Source organism: Lissotriton helveticus, chromosome 8, assembly GCF_964261635.1.
Source record: "Lissotriton helveticus chromosome 8, aLisHel1.1, whole genome shotgun sequence".
NCBI classification, from domain to species: Eukaryota; Metazoa; Chordata; class Amphibia; order Caudata; family Salamandridae; genus Lissotriton; species Lissotriton helveticus.
In genome coordinates this window covers 48,355,334-48,374,525 of record NC_136069.1, presented here as the reverse complement: position 1 = coordinate 48,374,525, position 19,192 = coordinate 48,355,334, and the positions used below count along the sequence as shown (strand labels likewise).

Genomic DNA, 19,192 nt, shown 5'->3' with positions numbered 1-19,192 from the left:
GAGCATAGGAGAGAAGCGGCACAAAAAAAGACAGGCTTGCCTTTGGGGCACCAGTGGTGCGCCCACTGCACGGTCACACAGCATCCGCCATTAAGCAGATCTTGGGAGGGGAAGAAGTGGGTGGTGGGAGGGGGAAGGAGCATAGCGGATAGGTGGGAGGGGGCTAGAATGGGCAGGAAGGCAAAAGTTTGATAATGCAAGGATAGAACACCACTTCTACGGCTATTCATGTAATCGGTCAAATCCTTTCCTGCGCAGTGATAGATTTGACTGATTTTCCGTTCATTAGTTCAAAGAGGTCCGTGATTATAGGCTTGCTTTAAGTGTTCTCTGACTGAGAACCTTAGGCTGAAGGACATCATTGAATCTGGACAAGCCTTCAGGGTTATTTCAAACAAAAAATCAGGACTCATGGATTAGAGTTCAACAAGAAGGGGAGAGTACAGTGTGTTTCTTTGAACAGCTTGACCACAAGGCACCGTGCAGAATGAAGAGCCAGGTTTGTCTCAGTGATGGTTGGTTTAATAACTGAGGGATTTTTCAAACTCTTTGTTAATTTCTTCTGACTCCCATCTTCCCTTATTGCTTCCTTTCAAACTTCCTCTGTATCAACTGCTTGGTGTGTCTTCTTATGAGTCTATATATTTCGGAACCAATAAGAACATTTTTCTTCACTAGCCTTATCGTTTAGCATTTGGGGTCTTCTGAAGCTTCGTTATCCTCTAAGCCTAAAGTTTTTACAAAAGTGAACTTGGTCATAATATTTTAGTCCAAGCTATGTGTCTGTTTAAGGAAACATTTCAATTTGTCCTGCAATACTAACCAAATATTTTACTTATTAAAGTGTCAGGTACTGAGAAGACACTGTAATACCAAAATATGTTATTCTTTCTTTAAATGTAAAGAAAGATCATTAAAACACAACATTCTGAAATGAGAAGGCTCTGCACCCACTTATATTTAGGCACAGTGAACAGAAGTTGAGAATTTGCACGGACATTAAAAATAGACTGCAGATACAAAAATGTTTGAGCCGAACACAAAGGTAGGATCTTGTACATTATCTAGGGCATAATGTGCCATTATATATTTGTAGTCTTTCTTGGTTAATGAAGCCACATCACTGACTTGTTTTTATTCCTTGTGACAGGACTAATATAAACTGAGGCCAAATGTAACTGATCTACTTGATTCTGGTGAATAATTACACATTTCCACAAAAAAATAAAGGACACATACCTGCGGGGCTGTGAATGTTTTTAATGTTCCCTGGGTTCAGTTCAGCCACGGGAAAGGGCTCTTCCTCCTCTTTGATGCTGTCCGAGATCATTACTATGGTGAGATCTTTTTCTGTATTGATGGAGACATCAATTAATGATTTCACATTCAGTCACAGCATCACCAAACAATTTAACATCCAGTAGAGTGTAGGTTACTATCCTCTAAACTTCTGTCCTAGACTATGTCTCTCTTTGGGTGAATACACAGTGTGCTTTGCAAAATAGGTTTATGCCGTAGTTGTACAGTGCACTATTTTCTCCTGATAATCATCTGCTTACTTTCACCTCTGCTCAACTGCAATACTAAAATGAGAAACATCCAACCAGTCGAGCAAGTTTTTACCTTCGGTAAGGCATTATCTGGTAGAGACAATATCTAGCTACAGATGCCTTTCCTTTGAATTTTCCAGGCGTCAGACTGGAACCGGAAGATTTTTGTGTGAGCAGGAACCCTACACTCCAGTAGGTGGTAACGATGGGATCCACGCTGTGTGGTCCGCGCTGGAAATGGCATTTGCGTCACATATATAGGTGCCACCTCAGCGTGCGGATATCAGTTACTTTCATGACTTTCCATGCCAGAATCGCAGAGCCATGAAGTGTGTTTAAACTAGGGCCCTGGAAGGGATTATCCCTAACCCTAAAAATCTGTCTGCAAAGCGGGGAGGATCGCTGGGTCGGTAAGGAATCTGCAGCTAGATAGTGTCTTTACCAGATAATGTATTACCAAAGGTAAGTAACTTGTTTATCTGATAGAGACATCTAGCCGCAGATGGCTTACCTTTGAATAGACACCCAAGCACTACCAGCCTCGGTGGTGCGCAGCGGACAAATTCTAAACTAGAACGTCCTGTAGGACCGAATGGGAGAAATGCCCATCCCTGCAGACCTGACTGTCCAGGCAGTAATGTTTGGTGAACGTGTGCAGGGACGCCCACATTGCTGCCTGGCAGATGTTCAGGATTGGGACTCCATATGCCAACACAGTGGTCACAGCTTTTTCTGTGGTGGAATGAGCCCTTAACCCCTCAGGGAGCAGCTTCCTGACCAGTGCATAGCAGATTTTAATACAGAGAACAACCCAGCATGAAATGGTTAATTTCTGCACCCTCTGACCCTTCTTTACTCCAACATACCCCACAAAGAGTTGGTCGTCCACCCGGAATGCTCGTTTGCGGTCAAGGTAGAACGTCAACACTCTTTTTGGGTACAGACGGTGGAGCCGTTCCTCTTCTTTTGAGGGATGTGGAGGAGCATACAAAGTGGGCAAGGTGATGGATTGGCCCACATGAAATGGTGTTACCGCCTTTGACAAGAAATAAGCCTAGTGTGAAGCACCAGTTTGTCTGGAAAAACAGACAGGAATGGAGGCATGTATGATAAAGGCTGCAGCTCATTCAAACTTTAGGCAGGTCTTATTGCCACAAGAAAGGCTGTCTTGATGGTGAGCAGCCGGAGGGGACAATTATGAAAAGGCTCGAAAGGAGCACACATTAAGAAAGTGAGAATTAAATGAAGGACCCACGGAGGCATAACGAAAGGAGAAGAAAGAAACATATTTACAAGACCTTTAAGAAACCTATTTACAATAGGGGACTCAAATAAAGAGGTTCGGTCATGCAGCTACAAAAAAGTCAGACAGAGCAGAAAGTTAACCCTTCTGAGTGCCCAGAGTAGAGCCCTGCTCGACAAGGATAAGAATAACAAGCATTGGCAATGCCAATAGGTTTGAGGCATGTGGGCTGCTGAATTCATATCTATAGCATAGATCGCCGCCTAGTGTTGGGTCTGGATGATTGCACATTGTTGTCCTGGAAGAGGCTTCGAAGTATCACGAGATAGGTGGCTCCTCCCCTGGACAACAGTGCGCATGGGCATCGACTCCATCCCCAGATTGTTTTTTTCCGCCATTGGGTTCGGATGCATATTTGATCACTCAAGTTCGGAATCGATAGAAACTTTTCTTTTTGGCCAAAAGGCCATTCCTATATCGTCGGTATTGTCTTCCGATCGGTGCCCAGTTCTATTCCAGCTCAGTTCCCGAGTCGGACATCCGGAGGAGTCGCGTGACTCTTCAGTGCTTGAGGCCCGGTCAACGCTATAGGCCATTTTCGACGAACCATCATGGAACGGAGCCCGTTCAAGAGGTGCCCCGTGTGCAACTCCAAGTATCCCCACATCGACGCCCACCCGGTGTGCAACAAGTGCCTGTCGCCGGATCACGATGAAGCCAACTGTATGGCTTGTTCTCGTTTCCGGTCCAAGAAGACGATTCGACTTCAGCGCGTAGCGTGCCAGGAGGCCCAGCAGACGGCACCTGACCCGGTGAACATTTTCGATGCCGAGGGAGAAGAAGCAGACGAGCAGGGAGATCAAGAGCCAATTTCCAATACAGCGGCAGAGATCGACTCCAACTACGACGCAGACGTCGAAATGCTCGATGCAGAAGAAGTCGTCGACGAGGTAGGAGACGACGAAGAGGCCTATGTGGCCACGGAAGATAGCTCAAGCGAGGAGCTATGCCCCGTTCAGACAATATCTACGGATCAGGTTGAGGGATCGCCACATGGCCTTACCCAAGATCTTGCACCATGTTCTACGGTCTCGCCTCCGGGCCTGACTACGGACACTTCTAGAGAGCCACCATTGGTGAAACGTAAACCGAAAGAGAAAGCTTCGGTGTCTACAAAACCGAAAGTGCTAGAGGCGCCGTCGAAAACGAAAGCGCGTGTTGCCTTGGTCGGTTCCACGTCTTCAGACCTGTCGGTGCAGACAAAGCCAAAAAGGTTGTCGAACCGGTGAAGTCGCTCAAGAGCGTTGAGCCGAAGACTTCGGCACCGAGGGCCGTCGACACAGAGAAAGGACTCGGCGCTACAAAAGTTGTCGATCCTGCGCGTCGGCCGGACAAGGCCAGAAGTACTACGGCCCTCGAGTTCGCACATGGTGGTGGCTCGAAGGCACCTGTCGAGTCGACGCAGCCGTCCGCCTCCTTCACGAAGCAGGTGTCGGAATCATTAAAAAACGCATCAAGGACAAAGCTTCCGCTGTCGAACCGAAAGATGCTTCCACGCCAAAGCCCGCCACCAAACCGCAAAAGTCGACGGCGCCTATTTAATTTACGCTGCCGCCGAAAGTGGCGCCGAAGAAGGTTGTCGAGACGTCCATGAAGGTGTCCACAGGGCCGAAGCCTACCCCTGCAGTTGTGGCCACAACGCATCGACAATCCTTGCTGGAGGAGCAGTCTGAACAGTTCATCGACGCCAACACCGGTAAACTTTCGATTTACAAACGAAAGATCACACCAGCACAACCTATGGAGTCCTACACAATTCCTTTAAAGAAAAAGAAGGATTCCACGGATTCACCAGTTCTTGTTGAACAAATAGCTCCACGTGGACAGGACACTGCTCCACTCTCGCCCACTTACTCAGATGTGGAGGCTGGGGAAGGGGACTATGATGAGTACAACTACCCTGCCGACACTGATCCTGAAGATCAGCATGACACATGGGCGGATGCTGCAGACCCAATCCACAAACTGCCCAGACACTCAAGTGTATAATGTCAAAACATCACCTACTGAGGACTCAGCAGCATTTAATGCGCTTATTGAGAGGGCAGCCAAGAATCAGGACGTCCAGCTCCATGCTGACCCTATTGAGTTGGATTTTTTGTTTGACACCTTTTCCACCGCTCAAAAGACTGTAAAGACTCTGCCAATGCTGAAGGGTGTCTTAAAACATGCTGCAGACATTTTTAAAGAGCCCACAAGGGCCAGGGTTATAAACCCCAGAATTGAGAAGAAGTACAAGCCGGCGCCTGGGGACCCTACCTACATCAAGGGCCAGTTGCCATTGGACTCTCTAGTTGTTTCCAATGCCCGGAAGAGGGCAAACTCACAAACTACTGGTGATGCTCCTCCCCCTGACAAGGAATCTAAGGTGTTAGAAGCATCAGGGAAAAGGGTGGTGGCTCAAGCGGCCAATATCTGGCGCATTTCAATCACTCAGGCACTCTTGGCCAGATATAACAGGGCACATTACGATACACTTGAGACCCTGTTACAACACTTGCCAGATGAATATAAGGAGGCAGCAGAGATGCTCATACAAGAAGGGAAACTCATCTCAAATGCTTCTATTAAGTGTGCACTGGACGCAGCTGACACCGCGGCCAGGGCCATTAACACCAGTGTAATGTTACGACGACAGGCCTGGCTCAGGATCTCCGGGTTCAAACCGGAGATACAGACCACCATCCTAAATCAGCCAGTAAACCCCGATCACTTATTTGGACCTGAGGTGGACACCACCCTGGTAAAAAAATAAAGAAGGACACTGAGACTGCAAAGTCTATGGGGGCTCTCCAGTCCCAACAGTTCAGGGTGGTTCTTTTCGTCGCTCAAGCAATTGAATATGCTACTTACCAGTATGCATCTGTTCTTGGCATGTAGGGCTGCTAACATTCATATCTTTAGCATAGATCGCCGCCTAGTGTTGGGTCCGGATGATTGCACATTGTTGTCCTGGAAGAGTCTTCGAAGTATCACGAGATAGGTGGCTCCTCCCCTGGACTAAAGTGCGCATGGGCATCGACTCCATCCCCAGATTGTTTTTAGCCATTGTGGCAGAGATGGAGTGAAATAGTGTAAAGGATGTCCATGCAAATGATTGAATGCAAGAGAGTATCTGCAGCCGCTACGGGCACCGGGGAGGAGGGTGGGCGATATGAATGTTAGGAGCCCTACATGCCAAGAACAGATGCATACTGGTAAGTAGCATATTCAGTTCGAGGCATGTGGGCTGCTAAATTCATATCTTTAGCATAGAATACATAGCAGTCCCTCCATTAACGGAGGTTGCCCGTGCCAGCTGCAGAAGTCTGAAAGAGTGTCTTGAGAACAGCCTGTCCTACAGCTGCTTGCTGCTTGGAATGTACATCGACACAGTAGTGTTTGGTAAATGTGTGCGGTGTAGTCCACGTGGCTGCTCTACAAATGTCTTCCAAAGGAATGTTTCCCAGGTAAGCCATCTAGGCCCCCATCTTGCGTGTGGAGTGCGCCCTTGGGGGTATTGTTAAAGTACGTTTAGCTTTTTGATAACAGATTTGAATGCACTTAACAATCCATCTGGCTATTCCTGCTTTGGAGATAGGGTTGCCTTTGTGCTGTGCAGAGAAGGCAACAAAAAGTTGTTGTGTTTTCCTAAAGGGTTGTGTTCTATCAATGTAGTACATCAACGCCCTTCGAACGTCTAATGTATGGAGCATTCTTTCCGCTACTGTTTGTGGGTTTTGAAAGAATGCGGGCAGGTCAATAGTTTGGTTGATATGAAACTGTGACACCACTTTTGGAAGGAATTTGGGGTTAGTACGCAGTACTACCCTGTTTGAATGAATTTGTATGAATGGCCCCTGAATCGTGAGCGCTTGCAGCTCACTAACACGTCTGAGCGATGTAATAGCAATGAGAAAAGCCACTTTCCATGTTAGAAACTGAATTTCGCAGGAGTGCAGTGGCTCAAAAGGTGGGCCCATCAGCCTAGTGAGGACCACATTGAGGTTCCACACTGGAGCTGGCGGTGTTCTTGGAGGAATTACTTGTTTCAGTCCCTCTAGGAAGGCTTTAATGGCAGGCACCCTGAAAACAGAGAGATGCTGCCTGTTTTGAAGATAAGCCGCTATGGCGGATAAGTGTATCCGAATGGAAGCGTACGCTAGATTGCATTTGTAAAGATGTAACAAATAGCAGATAATGTTAGGGATTGAAGCATCTAGCGGGTCAATGTGATGTTCTGTACAGTAAATGAGAAAACGCTTCCATTTTGCTGCATAGCAAGCTCTGGTAGTGGGCTTCCTTGCCTCTCTGATGATGTGCATGCATTCAGGGGGCAGGTTGAGGTAGCCAAACTCTAGGACCTCAGGAGCCAGATCGCCAGATTGAGCTGTTGCGGATCTGGATGCTGAATGTCGCCATGGTTCTGCGTCAAGAGCCTTGGAGTGAGATGCAACCTTTGATGCGGTACCACGGAGAGTTCTAGAAACGTGGTGTACCATGGTTGGCGAGCCCACGTTGGAGCAACCAGGATGAGCGTCATCGAGTGTTGCCTTAGCTTTCTTGCCACCAGCGGTATGAGAGGTGCTGGGGGAAAAGCGTACGCAAATTTGCCTGACCAGTTCATCCATATCGCATTGCCCTGCGATTGTGGGTGAGGGAACCTGGCGGCAAAGTGTTGGCATTTTGCGTTTTCCCTTGTGGCAAACAGGTCTATCTCTGGATGACCCCACTGCTGGAAGTACGGGCGGAGTACTGATGGATGTATCTCCCACTCGTGCATCTGATGGCTGTATCTGCTGAGCAGATCCGCCATCTGATTGTCCTTGCCCGGGAGGTGTTCCGCCATGAGGAAAATGTTCCTCTGAATGGCCCACTTCCACATGCTCTGAGCCAGATGAGACAGCTGTGGCGAGTGAGTACCTCCCTGCTTCTGGATGTAGTACATGGCTGTCATGTTGTCCGTCCGGATCAACACGACCTTGTTGCACAGATGTACTTTGAAGGACTTGAGCGCCATGAAGATTGCCATCAATTCCAGGTAGTTGATGTGCAATGACTACCTGGTTCAGCGCCTTCAGGTGGTGCAGAACTCTGCCGCCCGGGCTATTTTTGGCCTACGCAGACGAGCTCGAGCTTCCGGGCTGCTTCAGACGCTACACTGGCTGCCTATCAGGAAGCGGATCCAGTTCAAATCCCTGACTCTGATGCATAAAGCCCTATATGGATCAGGGGCTGGATATCTGCGGCGGAGACTGGCTTTCTATCGTCCTGTCCGCTCCCTGCGTTCGGAATCCCTCTTTAAAGCGGTGGTCCCGCGGGTGAGGAAGGCCCGCGTGGGAGGGCGTTCTTTCAGCTGCAGAGCCCCCCAGCTGTGGAATTTGCTTCCTCTTCCGCTCCGCAGCACTGCCAATTTGCTCCAGTTCAGGAAGAGCCTGAAGACCTGGCTTTTTAATCTTTAGTCTGTTTTTACTGTCTACTGCTCTTATTGTTTTCCTCTGTTGTTTTTTTTTTTCTTCATTTTAGCTGTGTTGTGTTATTTTTACTCTGAGCTGCAGGTGGAAAGCGCCGGGACACTCATATCGAGTAGCCGTGCGCTATATAAAAGCTACATAACATAACATAACAATGTCCGTTGTTGAGTCGTCCACAGTCCCTGCACCGTGTAGTGGAGCACATGGGCTCCCCACCCTTGGAGAGATGCGTCCGTAGTCGGGATAATCTGTGGCACAGGCTCTTGGAACGGTCGTCCCTTGCAAAGGTTGTGTGGATTCCACCAATGCAGAGAGTTGTATGCCCGACCGGTCACCAACACTAGGTCTGTCAGTTGTCCCTGAGCTTGTGTCCACTGATTTGCTAAGCATTCCTGGAGCGGACGCATATGCAACCGTGCGTGTGGGACTATGAAGATGCAGGAGGCCATCATGCCTATCAACTGCATGAACACTCTCGCTGGTAGTGAGAGTTGCGGTCTGAACCTTTGGATCAGCGACTGAATGTTGTCGATCCTGGCTGGGTTTGGCTGAGCCATAGCAGTCAGGGTATTTATTGTAGCGCCCAGATACTGCCGCACGTGTGCTGGCTGAAGGTGCGACTTTGGGTAGTTCAGTGAGAACCCCAGACTGTGAAGAAGGTGAATGGTGTGGGACATGTCCGCGGCGCACTTCCGTTCTGACTTTGCCTGAACGAGCCAGTCGTCTAGGTAAGGGTAGACATGTATGTTCTGTCTCCTGAGGTGCGCCGCAACTGTCGCCAGACACTTTGTAAACATTCTGGGGGCAGTGGTTACTCCGAAGGGTAGGACTTTGAACTGATAATGCCTGTTGTGGATTGTGAACCTGAGGTATTTTCTGTGGGATGGGTGGAGTGGTATGTGGAAATAAGCATCCTTGAGGTCCAAGGTTGCTAGGAAGTCCCCTTGGTTTAGCAGGGGAAGAATTTGTTGCAGTGTAAGCATGTGAAAATGTTCTGACAGTATATACAGGTTGAGGGGGCGTAGATCTAGAATGGGCCTGAGGGATCCGTCCTTCTTTGGGATAAGGAAGTACAGGGAATAGACCCCTGTGCCTTCCTCCTCCACTGGTACGAGCTCGATTGCGCCTTTTTTCAGCATCACCACTACTTCTTGCTGCAATAAGTGCAAGTGCTCTGCCGACATAGGACGTTGCCTTGGGGGAATGTTGGGTGGAGTGGAGGTTAACTCCAGACAATAACCGTACTGGATAAGCTGTCTTACCCACCTGTCTGTGGTGATGGACGTCCAGACTGGCAGGAACTGCTGGAGTCTCCCCCGACAGGTGTTGGATGGTCGGGGGGCAGTGACAGAGAGTCACTGTTTGATGGCGGCAGAGGAACGGGAGTTGTTGTTCCCTCTGCCTCTGCCCTTGGAACTATGTTATGTTATGTTATGTTATGTTAAGGGGGTGCTTGTAAAGCGCACTGTCACCGTGAGTTTCATGGCGCTGGTAGGGTGCTGAAAGGAACAGAGGGACTTTTAGCTAGATTGTGGGAAAAGCCAGGTTTTTAGTGATTTACGGAATTGGATAAGAGTGCCAGAGATCCTGACTGAGAGAGGGAGGGAGTTCCAAAGTTTGGGGCCGAGGTAAGCGAATCTCCGACCACCAGATCTACAGAGTTTGATGGGAGGGACAACCAAGAGGTGTAAGTGTAGTGATCTAAGGTTACGTGAAGGACAATAGGGCCGAATGAGGGATTTCAGGAAAGCGGGGCAAGTGCCAGAGAGAGACTTAAAAATAAGGCAGCCAAGCTTAAAGGCAGCCCTTAGGCTAACAGGGAGCCAGTGCAATTTAATGAGGAGGGGTTTGGCAGACTGCCATTTCGGTATCCCGAGGGCCAGTCTCGCCGCCTGGTTTTGAATGATTTGCAGCCTATAGATGGAACATTTAGGTAAACCATGGTAGATGGAATTCGAAAAATCCAGGCGGGAGAGAACGAGGGCCATGATGACTTGCAGCAGAGCATCGGGGGTGAGGAGGTAGGCCACCTTCCTAATCCTGCGCAGCTGGAACATGCAGGAGGAGACCACCGTCCCCACCTGCGGCCCGAGAGAAAGCCCAGCGTCAATAGTGACCCCGAGGCTTTTCACCGAGGCCACCGGGGTGGGAGGGGAGCCAAGCTCTGCCGGCCAGAAATGTGGACCCCAGTGGGCGGCGCTCTTACCAGGCAAGAGGAGCTCCGTCTTTCCTGGGTTCAATTTAAGCTGGTTCTGACACATCCACTGAAAGATATGGGACATAACTGCCTGGAAAGTAGGGATAGCAGAGGGGGAGTTTAAAGAAAAAACGAGTTGCAGGTCGTCCGCGTAATTAAAGACTGTGACGTCCCACTGCCTCAGAGAAAAAAGAAGGGGGCGAAGATAGAGATTGAAGAGAAGGGGGGATAGAGAGGAGCCCTGGGGGACCCCGCAAGGCAGGTACTCCCTGGGAGCCCTAAATGTACCTAGGCTGAGGGTCTGGGATCTCCCAGTAAGGAAGGATTTAACCCATGCCAGCGCCAGGCCCTGGATGCCGGCCTGTTCGACACGGTGGAGAAGGATGTTATGGTCCACCGTGTCGAAGGCGGCCGACAGATCTAATAATACCAAGGCCTGGGAGGTACCCTTGTCAGCTCCGTCTCTCAAGGTATGCAGAATGGCCAGGATCACGGTCTCCGTAGAATGACCAGGACGGAAACCGGCCTGGTTAACTTCAAGGAAGCTAGAGCTCTCGATAAACCTCGAGAGACAGGCGGTGACATGGGCTTCCAAGATTTTAGAAAAGAAGGGTAGAAGAGAGATGGGACGATAGTTCGCCGGGACTGCAGGATCGGCTCCAGGCTTCTTCAACAGAGGCACCAGAACGGCCTCCTTGAAGGAGCTGGGTACCGTCCCGGAAAGGAGAGAAAGATTAAGCAAGGGAAGGATGCAGTCGGGTAGAGAGTGGCAGATGTCCCGTAATATAGAAGGTGGACAGCGGTCGTCAGGAGAACCAGACTTAATACGAGCGGCCAGACTGGCTAGGGATGTAAGATCTAAGGGGGGGTACTGAGTAATGGAAAGAGCATTATGGGGGGGAGTAGCAGAATCAGCGCCCGGTGAGGTGACCGGAATAGTGTCCTTAATCAAAACAATCTTCTGTATAAAAAAGGTGCTGAGTGCATTGCAGGATTCCTGTGTGGGAGCCTGGGTCGGGAGCGTCCTGGGATCGGAGGTGAATTCATCCAGGACTCTGAAAATCTCCTTCGACTTGCAGGGGGCTAGTAAGATTCTCTCTGAGACATAGGCTTTTTTTGCTGCAGAGATGGCAGATTTGTACTTATTACGGACTGCCACATAAGTATCCCTGCTTGACAGGCCGTAATCTCTTCTCCACTTGCGTTCAGATTGGCGGAGTTCCAACTGTATGGCTTTAAGGTGGGGAGTAAACCATTTATGGGAATTGCTGTGTCGGGATCGAGGGAACCTGGTTAGTGGGGCAAAGATGTCACTAGCTGACACGAGCCAGTTGGAAACTTGACCATCTAGCTCGTTGATGTCAATATTGTTGAGGGTAGGGGGGCGTGTGTTAGACAGGTGGGATAACAGTTTGGAGGAATCAACAGCCTTCCACTTACGAGCCATGCCACCCTCCCGCGGGAGAGTCCTAATCTGACCTGCCACAGAAATGGTGGTGTCAATAAGAAAATGGTCAGACCATACACAAGGTGTGGTAAGCAGGTGGGAGGGCTTCACCCCATGGACCCAGATGTGGTCAAGTATGTGACCGCCACTGTGAGTGGGAGAGGTGACTAATTGGCTGAAGTTCAGGCTCGAGAGACCTTCGAACAATTCAGAGGCATGGGGACCGGCATCCTTATGCTGAAACCAGTAGTTAAAGTCCCCGACCATAGCTATACGTGAGGAGGAAGTAGCTAGGCTGGTAAGCTGTTCAATGAAAGATGCAGGGAAGGAGGGCATGGGCTGGGGAGGGCGGTAGAGTACCATAAAGGTGACTGCGCCCACCTCAGTCCCAAGACTGAGAACCAGATTGTCCACATCAGGCAGAGTCATAGAGGTGGAGGCAGTAACCCTGATGTTCTTATGTATTACCGCTGCGACCCCCCCCCCAGAGCGGCCCCCTTGGCGATTGGTGTTAAGCAGGTAATAGTCTGGAGGTAACGCCGCCAATATGTCCGGGAGGGAGTCGTCCGTGAGCCAGGTCTCAGAAAGTAAAAGGACGTCAGGCCTTTCAGTCAAAAGTAAGTGAAAAATGTCAGTTTGATGTCTGACAAAAGAACGAGTGTTTAAATAAAGTAAACGGATCTGTGACTCGGGGGTACTAGGAGAGGTGGGAGTAGTGACCGGGCCCAGATGGGGGGAGAGATCACCAGCGATTCCAAGTGAAGTGATCCGTGTCCAGGTGTCCGGTGATAGGGGACAAGCGGCGGATTGAAGGTGCATGAGGGCAGAAGGACAGTAGGGAATAGCAGTAGCAGCGTCCCTGGCCCCTGGGCCCGTCCGGCCGCGGACGGGCGCAGACGGGCTTGACTCCGGCGCGCCTCCGGCGCGCCCGCTGCGCTCGTCCGCTGCGCGGCCGCATAGGGGACATTTAAATAGGCGCGTGACGCAGGAGGTGGGAGGAGCCAACAGGGCGGGAGGAGTGAGTTTTAAAAAAAAAGTGGATGACGTCCAGCGCTTGCAGTCAGCGGGACGAAGGGCTGCTCTTCGGTCAGCAGAGGAAGAAGGTAATTAAAAGCAAAATGTAGCGCCCAGCGCGCGCGAGCCCTCTGCCACCGGGCTGCTCGTCTGTTCACCAACAGAAAAAGGGGCGTGGCCTAAATAGGTGCGTGACGCAGGAGGTGGGAGGAGCCAACAGGGCGGGAGGAGTGAGTTTTAAAAAAGTGGATGGCGTCCAGCGCTTGCAGTCAGCGGGACGAAGGGCTGCTCTTCGGTCAGCAGAGGAAGAAGGTAATTAAAAGCAAAATGTAGCGCCCAGCGCGCGCGAGCCCTCTGCCACCGGGCTGCTCGTCTGTTCACCAACAGAAGGGGCGTGGCCTAAATAGGCGCGTGACGCAGGAGGTGGGAGGAGCCAACAGGGCGGGAGGAGTGAGTTTTAAAAAAGTGGATGGCGTCCAGCGCTTGCAGTCAGCGGGACGAAGGGCTGCTCTTCAGTCAGCAGAGGAAGAAGGTAATTAAAAGCAAAATGTAGCGCCCAGCGCGCGCGAGCCCTCTGCCACCGGGCTGCTCGTCTGTTCACCAACAGAAAAAGGGGCGTGGCCTAAATAGGCGCGTGGCGCAGGAGGTGGGAGGAGCCAACAGGGCAGGAGGAGTGAGTTTTAAAAAAAAAGTGGATGACGTCCAGCGCTTGCAGTCAGCGGGACGAAGGGCTGCTCTTCGGTCAGCAGAGGAAGAAGGTAATTAAAAGCAAAATGTAGCGCCCAGCGCGCGCGAGCCCTCTGCCACCGGGCTGCTCGTCTGTTCACCAACAGAAGAAGGGGCGTGGCCTAAATAGGCGCGTGACGCAGGAGGTGGGAGGAGCCAACAGGGCGGGAGGAGTGAGTTTTAAAAAAGTGGATGGCATCCAGCACTTGCAGTCAGCGGGACGAAGGGCTGCTCTTCGGTCAGCAGAGGAAGAAGGTAATTAAAAGCAAAATGTAGCGCCCAGCGCGCGCGAGCCCTCTGCCACCGGGCTGCTCGTCTGTTCACCAACAGAAGAAGGGGCGTGGCCTAAATAGGCGCGTGACGCAGGAGGTGGGAGGAGCCAACAGGGCGGGAGGAGTGAGTTTTAAAAAAGTGGATGGCGTCCAGCGCTTGCAGTCAGCGGGACGAAGGGCTGCTCTTCAGTCAGCAGAGGAAGAAGGTAATTAAAAGCAAAATGTAGCGCCCAGCGCGCGCGAGCCCTCTGCCACCGGGCTGCTCGTCTGTTCACCAACAGAAAAAGGGGCGTGGCCTAAATAGGCGCGTGACGCAGGAGGTGGGAGGAGCCAACAGGGCAGGAGGAGTGAGTTTAAAAAAAAAAGTGGATGGCGTCCAGCGCTTGCAGTCAGCGGGACGAAGGGCTGCTCTTCGGTCAGCAGAGGAAGAAGGTAATTAAAAGCAAAATGTAGCGCCCAGCGCGCGCGAGCCCTCTACCACCGGGCTGCTCGTCTGTTCACCAACAGAAGAAGGGGCATGGCCTAAATAGGCGCGTGACGCAGGAGGTGGGAGGAGCCAACAGGGCGGGAGGAGTGAGTTTTAAAAAAGTGGATGGCGTCTAGCGCTTGCAGTCAGCGGGACGAAGGGCTGCTCTTCAGTCAGCAGAGGAAGAAGGTAATTAAAAGCAAAATGTAGCGCCCAGCGCGCGCGAGCCCTCTGCCACCGGGCTGCTCGTCTGTTCACCAACAGAAAAAGGGGCGTGGCCTAAATAGGCGCGTGACGCAGGAGGTGGGAGGAGCCAACAGGGCAGGAGGAGTGAGTTTTAAAAAAAAAGTGGATGGCGTCCAGCGCTTGCAGTCAGCGGGACGAAGGGCTGCTCTTCGGTCAGCAGAGGAAGAAGGTAATTAAAAGCAAAATGTAGCGCCCAGCGCGCGCGAGCCCTCTGCCACCGGGCTGCTCGTCTGTTCACCAACAGAAGAAGGGGCGTGGCCTAAATAGGCGCGTGACGCAGGAGGTGGGAGGAGCCAACAGGGCGGGAGGAGTGAGTTTTAAAAAAGTGGATGGCGTCCAGCGCTTGCAGTCAGTGGGACGAAGGGCTGCTCTTCAGTCAGCAGAGGAAGAAGGTAATTAAAAGCAAAATGTAGCGCCCAGCGCGCGTGAGCCCTCTGCCACCGGGCTGCTCGTCTGTTCACCAACAGAAAAAGGGGCATGGCCTAAATAGGCGCGTGACGCAGGAGGTGGGAGGAGCCAACAGGGCAGGAGGAGTGATTTTTTTAAAAAAAGTGGATGGCGTCCAGCGCTTGCAGTCAGCGGGACGAAGGGCTGCTCTTCGGTCAGCAGAGGAAGAAGGTAATTAAAAGCAAAATGTAGCGCCCAGCGCGCGCGAGCCCTCTGCCACCGGGCTGCTCGTCTGTAACCCCCCTCTATTCTGTTTGGGGTACGAGGATTGTGCGCCACCTTTCGTGAACTGTGTTTGTTGACCCAAGTGTCCTCTGGTAACACCGCGTGCACCTGAGCGACGAAAAGTGCTCCCCCTGAACTGTTGAGACTGAAGCGCCCCCATGGACTTAGCGGTCTCATTGCCCTTTTTAATTTTCTCGAGGGTGGTGTCCACATCTGGGCCAAACAGTCTGTCGGCATTAACGGGCTGGTTGAGTATTGTCGTTTGAATGTCAGGCTTAAAGCCTGATATGCGAAGCCATGCTTGGCGCCTTAACATGACGCTAGTGTTAATCGCCCTAGCCGCTGTATCAGCCACATCAAGTGCACACTTTATTGCTGCGTTTGAAATTAGCTTTCCCTCTTGTATGAGCATTTCTGCTCCCTCCTTAAACTGGTCAGGTAGGTGTTGAAGGAGCTTGTTAGAATCTGGGGTAGCCTAGCCTAGGGCAAGACATATACTTCAGAGGCACAGTGTTAAGGTTGCAGACCACCCAAAAGTAAATCCACTCAATAGCACTTAAAAAGGACACTACACCAATGTTTTGTAAAAATACGTTCTGGTTTATAAAAATAATTTCTTTGTATTTTTACTTTTAGGATTCACAATTAAATTACATTTCATTTTGTGTGGAATTAAACAGGAATATTTCTCAACTCTAGAACATATTAACTACCAGCATTTTTTTAGTATAGACACTTCACTTAGAACACAACTGGCAGATATCTCTTACACCTTTTATAGCTCAGTTAAGCATTCACTATACTCAGCTTACTTTGTATAATTTCTCATTACAATATTACTCTCCAGTTTGATAAGATCAGCCCCTTTAAATAGATCAGGATAACACTTCTCTTTACATAAATAGCATTTCAGGTCACTTTGTTATCTGGTAAAAGAAAAATGGGTTAAGACCCATGTATGTCAGCTTACAACAGTACCCGGTCAGGGATTCCCCATAGACGCTGTACTCCCAGAGTCAGAGTCTCAATTTATCCAGTTACTTCTGTGCAGATACTCCCCCAGATAACCACCTCCTTACTTGTGTCTCTCGTTGTGGGGATAAACCAGCATCAGGGGGAAGGCTTTACAAGCGCGAGGGGCTGGGGAAAGGAAGGCTGACGAGGCTCCCTCGCCTCACAAGACTTCTCAGCGCCAGCCTGCTTCTCCGCGCTGCTTCCGCTCAAGAAACCACGAGGGCAGAAGCCTCAATGCCCCCAGACCTCTTTCTGCCTTTCAACTCTCCCTCCCTGCCCGGGCCGGCTCCCCAGCGCGGCGCTCGAACAGGAGGGACCAAGCCGAACTCTCGGCCAGCTGACAAACCCTCCGGCGCCTCTCCTCAGCGCTGATCTCCGCTCACACTTCTCCAGCGGGCATGCGCAGAAGCGTTCTTGCCGAAGTCGCGTCCCACAGATCCCGCTCCAGGGAGAGACGCTACACACTCGGGCCTGCTCACTTCCTTTGCCCCTCCTTCCGGGGATAACCACCTCAGAGGGGGCATGCGCGATGGCGCTCTTTATTTCCTTCAAGTATGAGACACTTCCCGCAACGCGACTCTAGCGCGATAGGTGCCCCCGGGGTCCCGCTCACGAAGGGAAGCCTCAACAGGCTTCTCAGGCTCAGTGGATCCCGGGGAGGTGATGGCACAAAGCGTAATCGGTGTTTCCAAGGTCCTGCTCCCAGTTCACCTCACACCTTTCACCCCACAGGCAGAAGGGATTGCCCTACGCCACAGGACCAGTCCAGGGTAAGGCAATATTACAGTTATTCAGTGATGTTACTTCCTTTCTTCACTAAAACGAAGCGGAAGGGGGAAGCTTCTTCAGGATAAGCCAATATGTACTTCCTTAACACTAATCCCCCTATTCCTCCTTACTGGACAGACTAGGGATCAAGGGAACTCTTAGTTCAGCTCCCAGGGCAGGGCTCTTCTTAGCTTCCAAAACTACCAGAATTAACCCCTTCACCTATCTGCCCAGGATCAGCAGGATGGGCTAACTTGGCTAGGACAACAGGAAATGGGGGGGAAGAAACCTAGATAGAGGGCTACTCTTGCAGAGGAAACCACCCTTCAGGATCCTACCCCTGCCAGACCTCAACCTTCACTCTAGCTGCTCCTCACTGACAGACAAAATGGCTGTCCAGCATTCCGCCTTTTATAGGCTGCCCTTCAGTGGTCCAGAATGGACCAGAAGGTTCTGGAATGCCCTATGTTAGGCAATGGCCAAGTTCTGGGTGCGACAGTTGGGGCAGTTGGAAGCCACCATTTTGTGTGGTTCCAACTTTCCTGTCAGAACAGGCCTCTGGGCCTGAGGTAAAAGATTATGGGGGGAAAAAGAACACCTATCCCCTTGACCAACACCTAAAAAAGTAGTAGACACAAAAAATATTAAGGATATGAGGGCAAAAAGGGGACAAAATAAATAATAATGAGGAGGGACTGCGCAAAAAAATCCAGACAGGTCTAACAGCTGTTCTAGGGTGTCGTAATGCGCCCTATCATAACGCGCCAATAGTGCCTGAGTGTTTGATATACGCCAGATATTGGCAGCCTGCGCAGCCACCCTTTTGCCCCCTGCCTCAAGCACTTTCGACTCCTTGTCTGGGGGAGGAGCTTCACCCGTTGTCTGGGAGTTCGCCCTTTTGCGGGCATTGGCGACGACCAGAGAGTCCAGAGGCAACTGTCCCCGAATATATGCAGGCTCCCAAGGTGCCGGCCTGTATTTCTTTTCGATACGTGGGTTCACCACTCTCGCCCTGGTAGGTTCTTTAAAGATCTCTGGGGCATGCTTAAGGACACCTTTTAGCATAGGAAGGGTTTTAACTGTTCTTTCTGAGACGGAAAAAGTGTCAAACAAGAAATCTTCTTCCACTGGGTCAGCATGCATGTCCACATTATGATTTGCAGCTGCCCGCTCTATTAAGGCATTGAATGCCGCTGAATCCTCAGTTGGGGATGTACGTGCACCAAAAACCTGTGGGTCCTGTACCACCTGATGGCCTCCCTGGTCACCAGTGTCGTCATATGAGTCCTGATGGACATCAGGGTCATCATTGTCCGGGAAATTGTACTGGTCATTTTGGTCATCCTCCTCTCCCCCTGACTGGTTTGGAGAAGGTGATGGACTCCTCCTTGGTGGAGGCTGAATAGGTTCCACAAGGGCAGGAATGTCCTGTACTGGCCTTTTCTTTTTTAGAGGAATGACATATGATTGTAGTGGTTGGGAAGTGATCTTTCTTTTATAGAGAGTCAATGTCCCTGTTTCGGCATCGATGTAACGCTCAGATTCTTCTTCTGATGCTTGATGTCGATCCGACCGGCCACTTTGCGTCGAAGGTTCCGACGTTTCCGTGATCTTTGGCACCGATTTGGGTGCAAACGCCTTCGGTGCCACCTTCGGCGGCAGGGTGTAGAGAAGCTTGCTCGAAGGCTTCGCAGGCACGTCCACTGGTTTCGGAGCCGACGGCGTGTGGGTCGTCGACGACGAAGACTTCTCCTGAAAACGTTTGAGGGAGTCAGCGACTTGCTTTGTGAAGGAAGGCGACGGTTTGGTAACCGACGCCGTATGTCCGGTACCATCGGAGGCCTTCGGCGTTGAAGCGGTGGCCGCCGATGCATCTTCAGTTGCGACGGTCCTTGCCTCCGTTACAGGCTTAGGCGCCGGTGCCGTTGTTGTAGATTTGGTGTCTTTGTGCCGATGCGTAGTGCCTCCAGACTTCGGGTCGAGGGCTTGAGCAGACTTTGTTTCGACGGCTTTAGTGTATTTAACCGGCGCAACTGTGACCGACACCTGATGGACGACCTTCTT

General features: G+C 50.9%; 1 protein-coding gene across 2 annotated transcripts in view; it reads right to left on the bottom strand.

The window, feature by feature from the left end:
• LOC144772338 (uncharacterized) overlaps positions 1-19,192 on the bottom strand; it is a 111,367-nt gene that overhangs the window by 32,605 nt on the left and 59,570 nt on the right. For both annotated transcript variants that reach the window (XM_078656583.1, XM_078656584.1), the window contains exon 5: positions 1,240-1,350. In XM_078656583.1, the coding sequence (XP_078512709.1) occupies positions 1,240-1,350 (111 nt within the window). The remainder of the gene's footprint in view (positions 1-1,239; positions 1,351-19,192) is intronic.